This window comes from Oncorhynchus keta, chromosome 1, assembly GCF_023373465.1.
Source record: "Oncorhynchus keta strain PuntledgeMale-10-30-2019 chromosome 1, Oket_V2, whole genome shotgun sequence".
NCBI lineage: Eukaryota > Metazoa > Chordata > Actinopteri > Salmoniformes > Salmonidae > Oncorhynchus > Oncorhynchus keta.
Window position 1 is genome coordinate 63,508,796 of NC_068421.1, and position 17,710 is coordinate 63,526,505.

At 42.2% G+C, this 17,710-nt stretch overlaps 1 protein-coding gene and 1 pseudogene across 1 annotated transcript; one reads left to right on the top strand and one right to left on the bottom strand.

Moving 5' to 3' along the window:
* The first annotated feature begins 1,335 nt into the window (after positions 1-1,335).
* LOC118390606 (vacuolar protein sorting-associated protein 4B-like) lies at positions 1,336-9,597 on the top strand. The gene is made up of 11 exons (XM_035781321.2): positions 1,336-1,548; positions 1,826-1,937; positions 3,714-3,864; positions 5,809-5,870; positions 6,028-6,147; positions 6,315-6,471; positions 6,620-6,768; positions 6,974-7,055; positions 7,262-7,481; positions 7,647-7,787; positions 8,164-9,597. Exons 1-11 carry the CDS (start codon positions 1,528-1,530, stop codon positions 8,263-8,265), a joined length of 1,317 nt encoding a protein of 438 aa, XP_035637214.1. The 5' UTR covers positions 1,336-1,527; the 3' UTR covers positions 8,266-9,597.
* Positions 9,598-10,912: 1,315 nt separating this feature from the next.
* On the bottom strand, positions 10,913-17,707 carry LOC118390689 (pleckstrin homology domain-containing family B member 2-like; annotated as a pseudogene).
* Positions 17,708-17,710: the final 3 nt, after the last annotated feature.

The following is a 17,710-nucleotide window of genomic DNA, read 5'->3' on the forward strand; positions in this document are numbered from 1 at the left end:
ACTCAGTCAATAACATGTGTGATGTTTTGGGTCAGCCTTTGGAATCAGTTCAATTGCCCTGGGGGGTACGAACAAAGGATCCGTTTCGGGAAAGCTGTATTCCTGGTCGTAATGCTGGTGAGTTACTGCCGCTCTGATATCAAAAAGTTATTCCCAGCTGTATGTAATAAAACAACATTTTCTGGCCTAATAATGTAAGAAATAACACCAAAAAAACGAGGGCCTAGGGGCTAGAAGCACGGCTGCCCTCTGTGCCATTTTCTTCTGGTGCCAGGAAAAGAACCTCTTACTCAACGCCAACAAAACAAAGGAGATGATCGTGGACTTCAGGAAACTGCAGAGGGAGCATCCCCCTATCCACATTGACGAGATCGCAGCAGAGAAGGTAGAAAGCTTCAAGTTCCTCGGCGTACACATCACTGACAAACTGAAATGATCCACCCACACAACCTCAGGAGGCTGAAGAAATTTGGCTTGGCACCTATAACCCTCAAACTTTTACAGATGCACAATTGAGAGCATCTTGTCGGGCTGTATCACGGCCTGGTACGGTAACTGTACCGCCCGCAACCACAGGGTTCTCCAGGGGTTTGGTGCAGTCTGCCCAACGCATCACCGCGGGCAAACTACCTGCCCTCCAGGACACCTGCAGCACCCGATGTCACAGGAAGGCCAAAAAGCTCAATAACAACAACCACCCGAGTCATTGCCTATTCACCCTGCTATCATCCAGAAGGCGAGGTCTGTACAGGTGCATCACAGATGTTTTTCAGTCTCTCGATCCAAGCTATCTCAAAATCATCAGACTGTTAAATAGCCATCACTAGCACATTAGAGGCTGCTGCCTATATACAGACTTGAAATCACTGGCCACTTTAATAAATAGAACACTAGCCACTTTAATAATGTTAACATATTTTGCAATACCCATCTCATTTGCATATACTGTATTATATTATACTGTATTTTAGTCTATGCTGCTCTGACAGTGCTCTTTCATATATTCTCAATTCCTTTACTTTGATTTGTGTGTGTTGTGAAATTGTTAGATATTACTGCATGGTTGAAGCTAGAAACACAAGAATTTCATTACACCCGCAATGACATTGCTAAACATGTGTATGTGGCCAATAAAATTTGATTCGATTTACTGTACTCACCAAGAAACAGAATCCTTGCAAATCTGTCTGATCTTGGTAACCTTATTTCTAGCATATACAATGCACATACATGTTTATGGTTTGTTAATCAGAATTTCAAAGTACAGATAAAAATAGGCTATGAAATTGACAGTAAAGGGTCAGAAAAAGCTTTTCTCGTCTCCTTTCTGTTGCTGTCACGTGTACATCCATAGGCGGAAGTGACACTCGACATCTTGATGCGGAAGAGATTCAGAACAATTGAAGATTTCACCAAAATGATAACAAAACACTAACCAGAGCTAATAACGTCGTGTTGTAGCTATTGTACGTTGATCTATTGAGACTAGAGTAAAAAAAATTTGGCAATTGTACGTATCCAGCAACCATGGCTAATAACAATTTACAGGTGAGTGAGTGTCCAGCCAGGGACAACAACAAACGAAATTAGCCGGCTAGCTAGGCTTGCTAGCTAACACTGTATTCAAGTCTACTGTTTCGGATGGCGTTAATGCTTAGATTTGTCTAGTAAATATGTCTCTTGACGCGTGTGTGAGAAATGTTTAATTATTTACTCATTTCATTGTGACATTGTGATGATATCTGGCAGAACAAGATGTCATGCTAATGCCCTTCCCTCTTTTGTTATGGCTCTTCTATAACATTGCCCATGCATTGTGTTACAGAAAGCCATAGATCTTGCAAGCAAGGCTGCAGAGGAGGACAAAGCTAAAAACTATGAGGAAGCTCTCCGGTTGTACCAACATTCTATTCAGTACTTCCTTCATGTTGTGAAGTGTGAGTTGTCTTATATCTCCACTTGCTGTTTACAAGTCTTAATTTGAGAAATACACTGCAAACACAGAACATACACATACATTGTTATTCTATTCACTTTAATTTGGTAATATACACACATGCCAGTTTATTAGGTACACCCATCTAGTATTGGTTCGGACCCCCCTTTGCCTTCAGAACAGCCTGAATTATTCAGGGAATTCTACAAGGTGTTGGAAATGTTCCACAAGAATGTTGATCCATGCTGACGCGATGGCATCATGCAGTTGCTGCAGATTGGACTTTGCGTCACCATGGACTAACATCCCTGTGGAACATTTCCGACACCTTGTAGAATTCCCCAAATAATTCAGGCTGTTCTGGAGGCAAAGGAGTGTCCGACTCGGTCTAGATGGGTACATTCATGCTGCGAACAGCCCATTCCATCTAATCTCAAAGATGCTCTATTGGGTTGACGTCTGGGGACTGTGCAGGCCACTCAAGTAAACTGAACGTGATGTCATGTTTCAAGCAGTGTTTTTCCACTACTCAATTGTCGTGTTGGTGATCACGTGCCCACTGGATACGCTTCTTCTTGTTTTTAGCTGGTAGGAGTGGAACCCTCTGTGGTGGTCTGCTGCAATGGCCCATCCGTGACAAAGATTGACGAGTTGTGTGTTCCGAGATGCCACCAGAGACTGCACACCACTTTTGCACTGCGCTGTTATTTGTCTGTTTGTGGCCCTCCTGTTAGCTTGCACAATTCTTGCCATTCTCCTTCAACGTCTCTCATCAACAAGCGGTTTTAGTCCACAGGACTGCCACTGGATGTTTTTTGTTTGTCGCACTATTCTCGGTTAACCTGCACTGTCGTGCGTGAAAAGCCCAGCAGGGCGGTCGCTTCTGAAATGCTGGGTCCGGCATGCCTGACACCGATGATCATACACCAATAACACCACGCTGAAAGTTCCTTAGATCACTAGTTTTGCCCATTCTTTTTATTTTAATTTTACCCCCTTTTTCTCCCCGATTTCGTGGTATCCAATTGTTAGTAGTTACGATCTTGTCTCATCGCTACAACTCCCGTACAGGCTCGGGAGAGACGAAGATCGAAAGCCATGCGTCCTCCGAAACACAACCCAACCAAGCCGCACTGCTTATTAACACAGCGCGCATCTAACCCGGAAGCCAGCCGCACCAATGTGTCGGAGGAAGCACCTGGCGACCTGGTTAGCGTGCACTGCGCACGGCCCACCACAGGAGTCGCTAGTGCGTGATGAGATAAGGATATCCCTACCGGCCAAACCCTCCCTAACCCGGACGATGCTAGGCCAATTGTGCGTCGCCCCACGGACCTCCCGGTCGCGGCCAGCTGTGACAGAGCCTGGGCGCGAACCCAGAGTCTTTGGTGGCACAGCTAGCACTGTGCCACCCAGGAGGCCCAGTTTTGCCCATTCTTACGTTCAATCAAACTAACTGAATGCCTCAATGTGTGTCTGCCTGCTTTATATAGAAAGCCACGACAATCACTGTCTGTAGGAGCAAACCATTTTTGTGAATGGGGTGGTGAACCTAATAAACTGGCCGGTGAGTGTATGTGTTCACCTTTGATCTTAAAGTGATCTTAAAGTTTGGAATGAAATTGGAATGACCACAGGAGGACCTCTGGGTAAACATAAATCATTTATTAAAGAAACTGTTTTAAAAAAAAAATTCACTTTCACATTAAATGCCGTGTGAGGTGACTTAGGGCATAATGTGATGTGACAACCTGTGGTCCATTTCCTTTTCCTATAGATGAGGCCCAGGGAGACAAGGCCAAGCAAAGCATCAGGGCAAAGTGTGCAGAGTACCTGGACCGAGCAGAGAAGCTGAAGGAATACCTTAAGAAGAAGGAGAAGGCTCCTCCAGCCAAGCCTGTCAAAGAGTCTGGGTCTGATGACAAAGGGTGAATAGGGCTGTGGTGGTCATGAAATTATGTCAGCCGGTTATTGTCGTGCAAAAGTCTGCCGGTCTCACGGTAATTGGCCGTTAATTAACATAGGATTAGCATTTCCAGGCCTCCATTGCATACAAGCCACAGATGTGTGCTTTTGTAACATCTACTTAAACATTTTTTTTTAAAGTATAATACATCAACTTAATATACAATAAATCCATTATTTATTTTAGTCAGGTTTAAAGAAACAATATCATATGAAGTAAATGTATTTCAGAAGAACAGAATATGAGTTGGTCTACTGGCCTACAATGTAATCTTGTCTTTACTAATATGTAAAACTAGTTTTGATTTAGAATGGCACATTTTCAAATGGGCAGAAAAAGGGGAAAAAAGACATGGCGAACATAGGCCGCACGCTTTCCCAACGGTTCATTTTGTAGGCTACTTTGGTTTTAATATCGAGCATGTGCTTGATATGAGCAGCTGGGAAATAAGAGAACACTTATTTCACTCCACGCATCAACCCCTGTTGGAAGTATGTGGACACCTGCTTGTCGAACATCTCATTCCAAAATCATGGGCATTCGTTTGCTACTATAACAGCCTCTCCTCTTCTGGGAAGGGTTTCTACTAGATGTTGGAAAATTGCTGCGGGGACTTGCTTCCATTCAACCAGGTCGGGCACTAATGTTGGGTGATTAGGCCTGGCGCGCAGTCGGTGTACCAATTCATCTCGAAGGTGTTCGATGGGGTTGAGGTCAGGGCTCTGCAGGCCAGTCAAGTTCTTCCACACTGATTTTGACAAACCATTTCTGTATGGACCTTGCTTTGTGCACGGAAGCATTGTCATGCTGAAACAGGAAAGGGCCTTCCCCAAACTGTTGCCACAAAGTTGGAAGCACAGAATCATCTAGAATGTCATTGTATACTGTAGCATTAAGATTTCCCTCAACTGGAACTAAGGGACCTAGCCCGAACCATGAAAAACAACCCCAGACCATTATTCCTCCTACACCAAACTTTAAAGTTGGCATTAAGTATTGGGGCAGGTAGTGTTCTCTTGGCGTCTGCCAAACCGAGATTCATCTGTCGAACTGCCAGATGGTGAAGCATGATTCATCACTCCAGAGAATGCGTTTCCACTGCTCCAGAGTCCAATGGCGGCGAGCTTTACACCACTCCAGCCGACACTTGGCATTGCGCATGGTGGTCATAGGCTTGTGTGTGGCCATGGAAGCCCACTTCATGAAGCTCCTGACGAACAGTTATTGTGCTGATGTTTTTTTTCCAGAGACAGTTTGGAACTCAGTAGTGAGTGTTGCAACCGAGGACATGCGATTTTTACGAGTTAAACGCTTCATCACTCGGCGTTCCCATTGTATGAGCTTGTGTGGCCTACCACTTCGCGGCTGAGGCGTTGTTGGTCTTAGACGTTTCCACTTCACAATAACAGCACTTACAGTTGAGCGGGGCAGCTCTAGCAGGGCAGAAATTGACAAACTAGCTTGTTGGAAAGGTGGCATCCTATGACGGTGCCACGTTGAAAGTCATTGAGCTCTCCAGTAAGGCCATTCTACTGCCAATGTTTGTCTATGGAGATTGCATGGCGGTGTGCTCGATTTTATATACCTGTCAGCAACGGGTGTGGTCCAAATAGCCAAATCCACTAATGTTGTATATACGGTGTAGTTAGCATGTTGAGTACTACCATAAAATGTGCAGTCATAAAAGGAGATTTACTGCGGTCATGACTCATGATTGCCAATGTGGCGGTACTATGGTCACCACAACAGCCCTAAGTGAGCATAATGAATCCTGAGATGCGTTATAATCCTCACCAATCCTTCGTTTGGTTCTGATTCTTTAGTCTTTTGGACTGTTTATATAATTTTTGTGTTGCCTCCTTATCAGTACAGTGAGGTCAAAACGACTTTGCTTTTTCTTTTGCAGGAATGAGAGTGATGAAGGTGAAGGTGACCCAGAGAAAAAAAAGTTCCAAAATCAACTCTCGGGTGAGTTATAGCATCAGCTACTTCCCTTTTCAGCATTTTTTGTGAGGCTCATACAAGCTTTGATGTTGCCTTTTGACACTGAATCTGCATTTGATTTGTATGAAAAATGTCATACTACATTTCACCCACTTCTATCTATCTACTATATGTCTTACAGGTGCCATTGTCATGGAAAAGCCAAACATCAAGTGGAGTGACGTAGCTGGGCTTGAGGGTGCAAAAGAGGCCCTTAAAGAAGCTGTCATCTTGCCCATCAAATTTCCTCACCTCTTCACAGGTATGGATTATGTAATTCAATCAACACATAACATTCTAGATAATAACGCATGTATTGTGACTTGCAGCAATGCATCTGAAGAGTAAATTGTTTTAGTCTTGGATAGTATTAACTATAGAAGTCATGTAATTAAAGAATACATGAGTATGTTTGTCTTTGGTGTCCAGGAAAGCGGACTCCATGGAGAGGGATCTTGCTCTTTGGCCCTCCTGGTACAGGAAAGTCTTACCTGGCCAAGGCTGTGGCCACAGAAGCCAACAACTCCACCTTCTTCTCTATCTCCTCATCTGACCTGGTGTCAAAGTGGCTGGGGGAAAGTGAAAAGTGAGTGATGGGGCAAAGAGGATGGGCTATGCAATCAAATCAAAATAGTATTTGAAGGATATTGCTCATACATACCCATCTCTATCCTCTTCATTCTTCACCATCCATTGGTCTCCTATTTACTTGCCGCCACTCTTTCTGTCATCAGGTTGGTGAAGAATCTGTTTAGCCTAGCCAGGGAGAACAAGCCCTCCATCATCTTCATCGATGAGATAGACTCTCTGTGTGGCTCCAGGAGTGAGAACGAGAGTGAAGCAGCCCGCCGCATCAAGACTGAGTTCCTGGTCCAGATGCAGGGTGAGAGTTTACGCAAAGCTTGGCCTCAGATCCTTTTTACCTTGAACCTTGAGTAGTGACACAACTGCTTCGTCCACTGTGTTGTTTAGCATTGAACCTTTTTCTTTCTAAGGTATCACCAAAACAACTAAACTACACATTTTTTGGCTTTCCATTTGACTGGACCAGCTGTCTATTTTAAAGTGTTTTCTCTCTCTTCTCCCAGGTGTTGGAAATGACAATGATGGAGTCCTGGTTCTAGGAGCCACAAACATCCCCTGGACATTGGACTCTGCTATTAGGAGAAGGTCTGTGTATATGTATCTTTTGATGATCTCAAGTCCTTTATCTTATTGTAAAGATGTATTATTCCTTGGATATTTACCCATTGACTCTTGTTAGACAGATTGTTAAAGATTAGAACTAAAGAATGAGATTCCCTCCTGTCACTTGCTGCATCACCATATGTCATTCCCGTATCAGATATCACAGCTGTCGTGTTTCTGTGCCTCAGGTTTGAGAAGCGGATCTACATCCCTCTGCCTGAGGAGCACGCCCGCTCCTTCATGTTCAAGCTACATCTAGGCTCCACCCCCAGTGAGCTCATTGAATCAGACTATGTGACCCTTGGTAAGAAGACGGAAGGCTACTCTGGAGCTGACATCAGCGTCATCGTGAGGGACGCCCTCATGCAGCCAGTCAGGAAAGTGCAGTCGGCCACTCACTTCAAACGGGTAAGTGACATTCAACAGAGGCGGGGCTCAACTAAGTGCAGCAAATCTTAATTGATTTAATTTTCAGCATCTAATAGTTTTGAAGGAAGCATTGAATGCTCTGTCAATGAAACGTCAGTAATCACAAATCCAGTTCCGTCCATGTCTTCTCCTGCATACACCCAGGTCCAAGGATCGTCATGGAACCATCCCAACCTCGTGGTAGACGACCTCCTGACCCCATGCTCACCAGGAGATCCAGACGCCATAGAGATGACCTGGATGGATGTTAATGGGGAGAAACTCATGGAGCCTGTTGTTTGCATGGTGAGAAGAACCCCAAAAACATATATTTTTTTGAATATAAGGGAACAAGTATGTGATGCTAACTGATTGGACTGGGATGATACCTGTGTTGCGATTCTCGTTAGTATCGTGGCAAGGAAACAAAACATGAAGCGGATGTAACTTTTTTTGGGGGGAAACAGCCCTAATGTTGGGAACAAACATCATTATGTTGTCATCCAGAGTCACATTTTAGTTATGTTCCAAGCTATATCACACTATATTGTACATACACCAGGTTTTTAATATCCAAACAAAGATTGTTTGATCTGCTTCGCATTTTCATTTTTGCAAAAATATAGAGATACTGGTATCGTCCCAGCCCTACTAATTGACCTTTGTGATGTGCTGTTTACAGGCTGATATGCTGAGGTCACTGCACAACACCAAGCCAACCGTGAACGAGCAGGACTTGGATAAACTCAAGAAGTTCACAGAGGACTTTGGTCAGGAAGGCTAACACTCAACCAGAGAATGCAAACCCAACTTTCCTTTCTCTTGTCCTTTTCCTCCACTGGTTCTCAGGCTTGTATTTACTACTCTACTTTCTCTCCAAGTTACAAAGGGGTTTCATGTATGTTGACTTGTTTGCTTATTCTGCTAATACATACGCATAGTACATTACTTTTTTCTTTTTTTTACGAAGCCAGATAAGATTGACTAATGTTTAAGATGGTGATGGTCTCAAAGAATATGGATTCAAGCAATGTATTCATAGTTTATGCTGTCTGTTTTTGCCTTGATGGCATCAAACTAACAATGCATGTCATGGTGCATTACAGCAACTCCTCCAAAAGGCCTTTACTCCTTGAAGTACATTTAAGACTTAACAAGATAGATGAGGATTGCAGGTTTTGTTGTACTGTATGGTGTTAGGACCTAGTTAGTTTACTTGACTAGGACCTAGTTAAACTTGAACTTTAACTAGGACCGAGTTAAGTTTTTATTTATTTATTCATGTTGTATCCAAGAAGGCCTAAGTCTGTAACGTTCACTCTGTTGGTGGAGTAGCACTCATTGAAGCGGACCATATCATGATTAAATATCAGCAACTTTAATTTGATTTCAACTTCCTTTCATTGTCTTTTTTGTACAATATTCATATTATTTTGCTGTAGGCTGTTTTTGAAAGAAGGCGTTAGTTTGAGTTCCTTGCTGTTCAACAGCAAGTAAAAGTACTTTGGGATGGGTGGGTGGGGCTATGTTATAATTAAATAAAACCCAATGATTGATCTGAAAGATGAATCGGTAATTGAGTGTGCAATAATGTTTGGTCATTTTTTTAACCTGTACCCCTTCAATTGTACTTAATACATTTTTGCCCACTTCAAATGTTTTGTACAAGTTGTGCCTTGAAAGAGAATCAATGTATATCCTCTCTCACTTACTACTAAAGCCGATGAAACTTCAGACACCCTATGAAAGAGACACATATTCAGACAGTTACTTACTTATGATTGTATACAGTTCTTTCTATAACCTCTGACTTAAAAAACACAAATGCTATAAATCTCAATGTACAGTATAGTCATTCATTCTCATTTGAGCTGTTCACAAATATTGTCTGGTCACTGGGATGAGATTAGTCTAGTGTTGAACAATGCTGAGAAGGGAGGGGTTTTTCTTCATAAAAGAAGAATGGTCATTATGTTTTCTTTTGAAAATACTGTTAACATCTATGGCTGTGGGGTTTCCTTGAAATATATATTCAGGTTTTTTTCTGGGATGTTCCAGAGGTATCCAGTTGTTCTAATCTTGGTGTATATGTAAATAAAAATATTACTTATTGAAATTACTGATGTTTGGTTTTACTTTACACATCTTTGGATGGCTGTATATTTCAATACACTACCGTTCAAAAGTTTAGGGTCACTTTTCAATTTTCTTGTTTTTGAAAGAAAAGCACTTTTTGTCCATTTAAAATAACATCAAATTGATCAGAAATACAGTGTAGACATTGTTAATGTTGTAAATGACTATTGTAGCTGGAAACGGCAGATTTTTAAAATGGAATACCTACATAGCATTCCATAAAATGGAATACCAACCATCACTCCTGTGTTCCAATGGCACGTTGTGTTAGCTATTCCAAGTTTATAATTTTAAAAGGCTAATTGATCATTAGAAAACCCTTTTGCAATTATGTTAGCACAGCTGAAAACTGTTGTCTGATTAAAGAAGCAATAAAACTGGCCTTTAGACTAGTTGAGTATCTGAAGCATCAGCATTTGTGGGTTCAATTACAGGCTCACAATGGCCAGAAACAAATAACTTTCTTCTGAAACTCGTCAGTCTATTCATGTTCTGAGAAATGAAGGCTATTCCATGCAAGAAATTGCCAAGAAACTGAAGATCTCGTACAACTCTGTGTACTACTCCCTTCACAGAACAGTGCAAACTGGCTCTAACCAGAATAGAAAGAGGAGTGGGAGGCCCCGACGCACAACTGAGCAAGAGGACAAGTACATTAGTGTCAAGTTTGAGAAACAGATGCCTCACAAGTCTTCAACTGGCAGCTTCATTAAATAGTACCCGCAAAACACCAATGTCAACAGTGAAGAGGCAACTCCGGGATGCTGGCCTTCTAATCACCAAAATGAAAGCTAGACAGAGAGCATTGAATATGTGAAAATTATGGCAAGATGACCATTTATTTGCAAGGAAATACATCACTTTTCAATGCGTACCTCCGGACGTCATTGGAGACAATGTGTCCCACCCTGATTTGACACCCCTGATATAGCGAGTCATTCACAAAACACTGGGATGTGACCACAACGCATAAGAGAGTAATATTCTGATATTAACAGTGGTGCGAAATACCAGGGAACGGTGTTGAGACAAGCGGTTTGCCCAGAGACCCAACATACAAGGCACTGTCATGCCAAAATGTGTAAATAATCTATGGAATGTGTGTATGAAGTAGTCTACATTTCATACTAACTGGCACTGTTATTAATTTGCTCTGGACTATGTTAAGAGCATATCATGGTTAAAAGTGATTCCTTTTTCAAACACCATGTGACATCAAGCGGCTCCCCTTGAGCCAAGGTGAAACTCAGACGTTGCTAGGATTCACAAATAGTTTCCATAGTGAATTCATGTGGATTTAATAATTTAATAAGTAAATTGTTAAAATGTCATACAACCGCTAAAGAGCAATAAACACTGCATTAATTCTGCATAACAAAATATTTTCCATTTGAAATGTAAGGTATAATGGTTTTGTGATTACATGAAAGCAGTTTGCCCCATAAAGCTCTACTTCTTTTGATATCAAATAAATATAATCTGTTATCAATTATTGTATACAATGTTCATGTCTAAAAAGGAAACACAATCTAGTATTCCAAATGTCTGTACAAGGTGGTGTAAGAGTTAAATAAGACTTTGAAATTGAATATAAAAGGTGAAAAACCAGTGGCTGATGTGTTCAGCGACAAATAGAGGCCACTCACATGTTACCTAATTAACATATCCAGTTAAACAAAGAGCACATAATGTAATGACTCAATAAATATCATTAACATAAAAAATAGACATATTTAAAAATGATTTTAGGAGTGGCGTAAAGTCAAAACAATTGAAATGTCAAGGAGTATCATTCAGTTCTCTGTTGTAGCAGCTTTAAATGTAAGATTAGCCTGGATGTTTGTGCATACTCTAGTTTACACATGCATCTCCTCCTCACCTCTCACATGAGGTGAGATAAAACAAAAGACATGGTTCAACAGTTGACAATGAAATAATATGAAAACCAAGCAATAATCCTAGAGCATAAATCCTAGATTCACTTCCAAAAATATCCAATATCCTTCTATGTTCAAGGAATGACAATAACCAAATAAAGGCAAGTGAAATCTCAAATGCAAAGTAGATTAAAAATGAGTGAAAAGCCTCAAAAGGACATTGGATTTAAGACAGATGTGTAAAGTGAAGAATCAGGATTTTACAAGCTCAGGCATGTTCCAATAAAACTCTAGTCCCACTCTTAATGACCACTCTTCTATATAAGGCATCAGTTAGAATAATTTACATTTGCGAGACCTGAAAAGGATAAAAATAAGTTTAAATATATCAAAACCTTCTCTTCAGATGTGCATAAAATATCACATAATTTGTGTTTCTTCAAACAAAAAAAGGCAAGCTGCAAAATAGCTACTGTGCCTAATAGAAAGCGCTACAGCGTTAATATACATCAAAAGCTTTGGTAAGGGCACAAAAGGAGTAATTTACTGGCACATCACAATCAAACCTCATAGGTGAACATAGCCCAACCATCATATACATGTAACTCCTCCATCTCAGTCACATGGCTACAGAAATGCAGCTGCAGTGCTGCAAAAATGTGGGAATGGTGCGTGTCAGTTAGGGATAGGTATCGTTGTAAACTGTTCCAATGAAGACACTAGAAGACAAACGGAGACCCAATATCCAATCCAGAGTCACAGCTCCAGCGAGCATACTGAGAGCCACGTCTCCTCCATCATCACGTTGACGCTCGTGAACAATAACCTGGTCCATTCCTTGTGGATCCCTCATAGGATATGCTCCTACAAACCATGGTGGGAAATATGAACTGCGGTTAGAATGGTGAAAACTTCTATATTGCTAAAATAGTAACTGAAAGATAACATCCATTAAAAGAATGAAGAAACATTTAAATCAATGTAATTATCAATGTAACCTTGCAGACTTAAAAGTGGGCATTCACCCAGTGCGTACCTTGGTACTGATAGGGGTATACAACCGCATTAGGCTGCCCATCTGCTGAATAAATGATCTGTGTGCCATGAGGAGGAGCTGGGGCATAGCCTCCATAAGTGTCCGGGACATAAACCTATTGGAAAGGCAGAAATTACCTGTCACTATGGGAGTACCACCACCACCACCACCACCACCACCACCACCACCACCACCACCACCACCGTAACTAGAGAGCATGTATCCTAAAGCACAATATATAACAAACACCATGTTATATAGATGTATTATAAACTAAGGCTTTACAATGGTTTCACTAAATCAATGTAAGTACACTGAACAATTTTTTTTAAACGCAACAAGTGTTTGTCCTGTTTCATGAGCAGAAATAAATGAACCCAGAAATTTTCTAAATTGAGCAGAAATGTGTTTACATCCCCGTTAGTGAGCATTTCTCCTTTGCCAAGATAACCTGACAGGTGTAGCATATTAAGAGGCTGATTAAACAGCATGGTCATTACACAGGTGCACCCTGTGCTGGGGACAAAAGGCCACTCTAAAATGTGCAGTTGAGTCACACAACACAATGCAACAGATGTCTGAAGTTGGGGGAGCGTGCAATTGGCATGCTGACTGCAGGAATGTCCACCAGAGTATTTAATGTTAATTTTTCTTGCATGTCGTTTTAGAAAATTTGGCAAAACGTCCAACAACCCCAGACCATGTGTAACCACACAACCCCAGGACCTCCACATCCGGCTTCTTCACCTGCGGGATCATCGGAGACCAGTCCCCCAGACAGTTGATGAAACTGTGGGTTTGCACAACCGAAGAATTCCTGCACAAACTAGCAGAAACCATCTCAGGAAAGCTCATCTGCGTGATTGTCGTCCTCACCAGGATCTTGACCTGACTGCAGTTTGGCGTCGTAACCGATTTCAGTGGGAAAATGCTCACCGTCAATGGCCACTGGCACGCTGGAGAAGTGTGCTCTCCATGGATTTACCCCGGTTTCAACTGTACCGGGCAGATGGCAGATAGCATCTATGGCGTCATGTGGGCGAACGGTTTGCTGATGTGAACAGAGAGCCCCATGGTGGTGGTGGGGTTATGGTATGGACAGGCATAAGCTATGGATAAACACCACAATTTAATTTCATCGATGGCCATTTCAATGCACAGAGATAACGTGAAGAGATCCTGAGGCCCATTGTCGTGCCTTTCATCTGCCGTCATCACCTCATGTTTCAGCATAATGCATGGCCCCATGTCACAAGGATCTGTATACAATTTCTGGAAGCTGAAAATGCCCTAGTTCTTCCATGGCCTATATACATTCACCAGACATGTCATCCATTGAGCATGTTTAGGATGCTCTGGATCGACATGTACGACAGCGTGTTTCAGTTCCCGCCAATATCCAGGAACTTTGCACAGCCATTAAGAGTAGGACAACATTCCACAGGCCAATCAACAGCCTGATCAACTTTATGCTAAGGAGATGTGTCACGCTGAATGAGGCAAATGGTGATCCCACGAGATACTGACTGGTTTTCTGATCCACGGCCCTACATTTTTAAAGGTATCTGTGACCAACAGATGCATATCTGTATTCCCAGTCATGTGAAATCTATAGATTAGGGCCTAATGAATGTATTTCAATTGACAAATTTCCTTATATTAACTGTAACTCAGTAAAATCTTTGAAATTGTTGCATGTTGCGTTCATATTTTTGTTCAGTGTAAATGTAAAGACAGAATTCCAAGAGAAATAGCATAAGACACTGTGCCACACTGACTGCTCACAGTATATTCACAAATGTAAAGGATAGGCAGCAGGCTCACATGTACTTATCCCCCTTCTGATGACCAGGTGGCGAATCGCATCTCTGCATGTCTGGTAGACATATCAGTGTGGATGACGGATCACCACCTCAAGCTGAACCTCGGCAAGACGGAGCTGCTCTTCCTCCCGGGGAAGGACTGCCCGTTCCATGATCTCGCCATCACGGTTGACAACTCCATTGTGTCCTCCTCCCAGAGCGCTAAGAACCTTGGCGTGATCCTGGACAACACCCTGTCATTCTCAACTAACATCAAGGCGGTGGCCCGTTCCTGTAGGTTCATGCTCTACAACATCCGCAGAGTACGACCCTGCCTCACACAGGAAGCGGCGCAGGTCCTAATCCAGGCACTTGTCATCTCCCGTCTGGATTACTGCAACTCGCTGTTGGCTGGGCTCCCTGCCTGTGCCATTAAACCCCTACAACTCATCCAGAACGCCGCAGCCCGTCTGGTGTTCAACCTTCCCAAGTTCTCTCACGTCACCCCGCTCCTCCGCTCTCTCCACTGGCTTCCAGTTGAAGCTCGCATCCGCTACAAGACCATGGTGCTTGCCTACGGAGCTGTGAGGGGAACGGCACCTCAGTACCTCCAGGCTCTGATCAGGCCCTACACCCAAACAAGGGCACTGCGTTCATCCACCTCTGGCCTGCTCGCCTCCCTACCACTGAGGAAGTACAGTTCCCGCTCAGCCCAGTCAAAACTGTTCGCTGCTCTGGCTCCCCAATGGTGGAACACACTCCCTCACGACGCCAGGACAGCGGAGTCAATCACCACCTTCCGGAGACACCTGAAACCCCACCTCTTTAAGGAATACCTAGGATAGGATAAAGTAATCCTTCTCCCCCCTTAAAATATTTAGATGCACTATTGTAAAGTGGCTGTTCCACTGGATGTCATAAGGTGAATGCACCAATTTGTAAGTCGCTCTGGATAAGAGCGTCTGCTAAATGACTTAAATGTAAATGTAAATGTACTTATTCAGAATACAGAGGAGAGGCAGAAGCAACAATCTTCTGCGCAAAGTCAATCTGAGGATGAGCGACCACCTAAAATATAGATAATCTCTATGGAATGTTTTGAATGTGAATTTAAAAAATATACTAACCTATTAACTAATCTAACACGGTCAATAAGAAGACTGGGATATGAAGGCTGAGGGTCTTGGCAGATCAGTAGAAACTCACAGAGCTGACTCTGGCATCCTGGAGAACCATGGTCCATGCACTGAAACAACAATGGGAAAACAAGAATTGACATGACTTATCAGCAGGCTATCCAATATAGACACAACTAACCACAGTAATATTGATTACAATGGGAAAGCTGTCTTACAAAACATCATCTGCACTGTCTCCACAAATGCTGATGACCCGTCCGTCTCTGCAGACTATCTGGAGCAGGGCATTTTGACTCCTGCCCTCTGGTGGGTTCAGATCTATTGACAATGAAAATGTGAATGGAACAAGTGATTGATGGGTTGGTGCAAATAAACTATCCTAGGTCTAGTTGAGAGGATAGGATAGAAAAGTATAACAGATGTAGTCAAGTACCTTGACATGCAGTTGCACTGCGAATGTTAATGCTGTCCACTCATGTGGATCCCATCCTCCATATCTCGCCGGTGCTGGTCATCAAAGAATACCAGCCACCCATCAGACCACAGGTCAAACCAGTTTCTCTTCCACCGCCGCAGAATAGTGCCTGCATCAATTGTATTAAAATATTGTAGCACTTAGTGCAAACACAGGTCTTAAGCCCCAAAGTCAAAGAGCAATGAGGTCATCGTGATATGGAAAATCTCCATGAGGAAATTCAGTGAAGTATCAGGAAGAAACGTATAGAAATCAAACTTATTCTTGACCACACCCTGTACCTGTTACATTGGTAGTTGGAAACATGACAAGCACGATGCATGGCTAACAGGTTTCTGACATGTGTGTGCTGTACAGCTCCACTTACTCTGCCGATGAAGGAAGCCACTTTTCACAATCGACATCCTTAGGTCACACTGAAAATAGAATACATAGAAAAAAATGTTTACTGCATATAGCGAAATCCATTTAACTAAATTGGCCTTCCTAAACCATCACTGATCCCTATCTAGTTAGCTACTGTAGCTGATTTAATCAATAAATCGACTGGTCCTTAATTAGAATGATGGGAATTGTAGTTTATATCAGTTCTATATCTACGATTATAAACTGGGTGGGTCGAGCCTTGAATACTGATTGGCTGACAGCCGTGGTATATCAAACCGTATACCACAGGTATGACAAAACATGTGTTTGTACTGCTCTAATTATGTTGGTAACCAGTTTATAATAGCAATAAGGCACCTCGGGGATTTGTGGTATATCGCCAATATACCACAGCTAAGAGCTGTTCTTATGCACGACGCAACGCGGAGTATATACCACATCCCCATGTGCCTTATTGCTTAATCACAACACACACCGCCTACACCAGAGAGGAAGTTTACTATATTTATCTAAACTCATTGTTGACAGTGTCGGGTATGCTAAATAGCTAAATTTGTACTGTCTGTAACGTTACCTAGCTAGCGGACCTATTTACGTTGGCATTTGACCCTTTGGTCATTAAAACTATTACGTTACTTTGAAGTTTGTGCTCACAATATTTCTGGAGAATATAATATGACTAACGTAAACTCACTCACTTTTGTACATCGCCGTGGTCCGTACAATTGACCTTATTTTAGCGCCCCAAAAATGTAATACTTCCAGATCAACTGTAATGTCAATACCGAAGTAAAGCACAATTTCTCCCCTTTCAAAAAGAATTTATGCCGAGACCTCCACGCTGCCCGGTACTGCATGATTGAAGAAGGCAATGAGCTCCTTCGGGTCTTTTTAAAAATGGCGGGTGGGGGAGCGAAACTAATGTGTGGTTGTGAGGAGAGGAGATGTGTGGGAAAACGCCTTTTTTCACTCGATCTGTCCAACTTATCACCTTATCGCCTCTAAAATGTAAATAAAACAATATAAAGAGTTTATATAATGTGTCATTACATACCTATTTGAAGGTTTGTGTCGAATTTGAATCGGGTTTTTAGGGCGGTGCTAAAGTGATCTTAGAAGTAAACAGCGACTTTGAGAGTGACCCTTTACTGTCCATTTCTTGTTTTTAAACGATGAGAGAAGTGCTACACCTGGTGGAGAGCGATTGTAAAACAGGAATAGTTTTACATTACCATGACGATCAACGCTTAAATAGAAACGTTGATACTTGTATCTAAAATACTAATTGTGGAACGCTGTTTTCAAAGCCCTGAGACGACAAAGTTAGCTAACTGCCTCGTTTTGAATGTCATAATCAATATCATTCTTCTTCTGTGG

Bases quoted from the DNA above. Each gene is read 5' to 3' on its own strand.
- LOC118390606 (XM_035781321.2), top strand. From the start codon at position 1,528: ATGGCTAATAACAATTTACAG. The intron at 6,769-6,973 runs GTGAGAGTTTAC...CTCTTCTCCCAG, and splicing joins GTTCCTGGTCCAGATGCAGG to GTGTTGGAAATGACAATGAT. The intron at 7,788-8,163 runs GTGAGAAGAACC...TGCTGTTTACAG, and splicing joins TGGAGCCTGTTGTTTGCATG to GCTGATATGCTGAGGTCACT.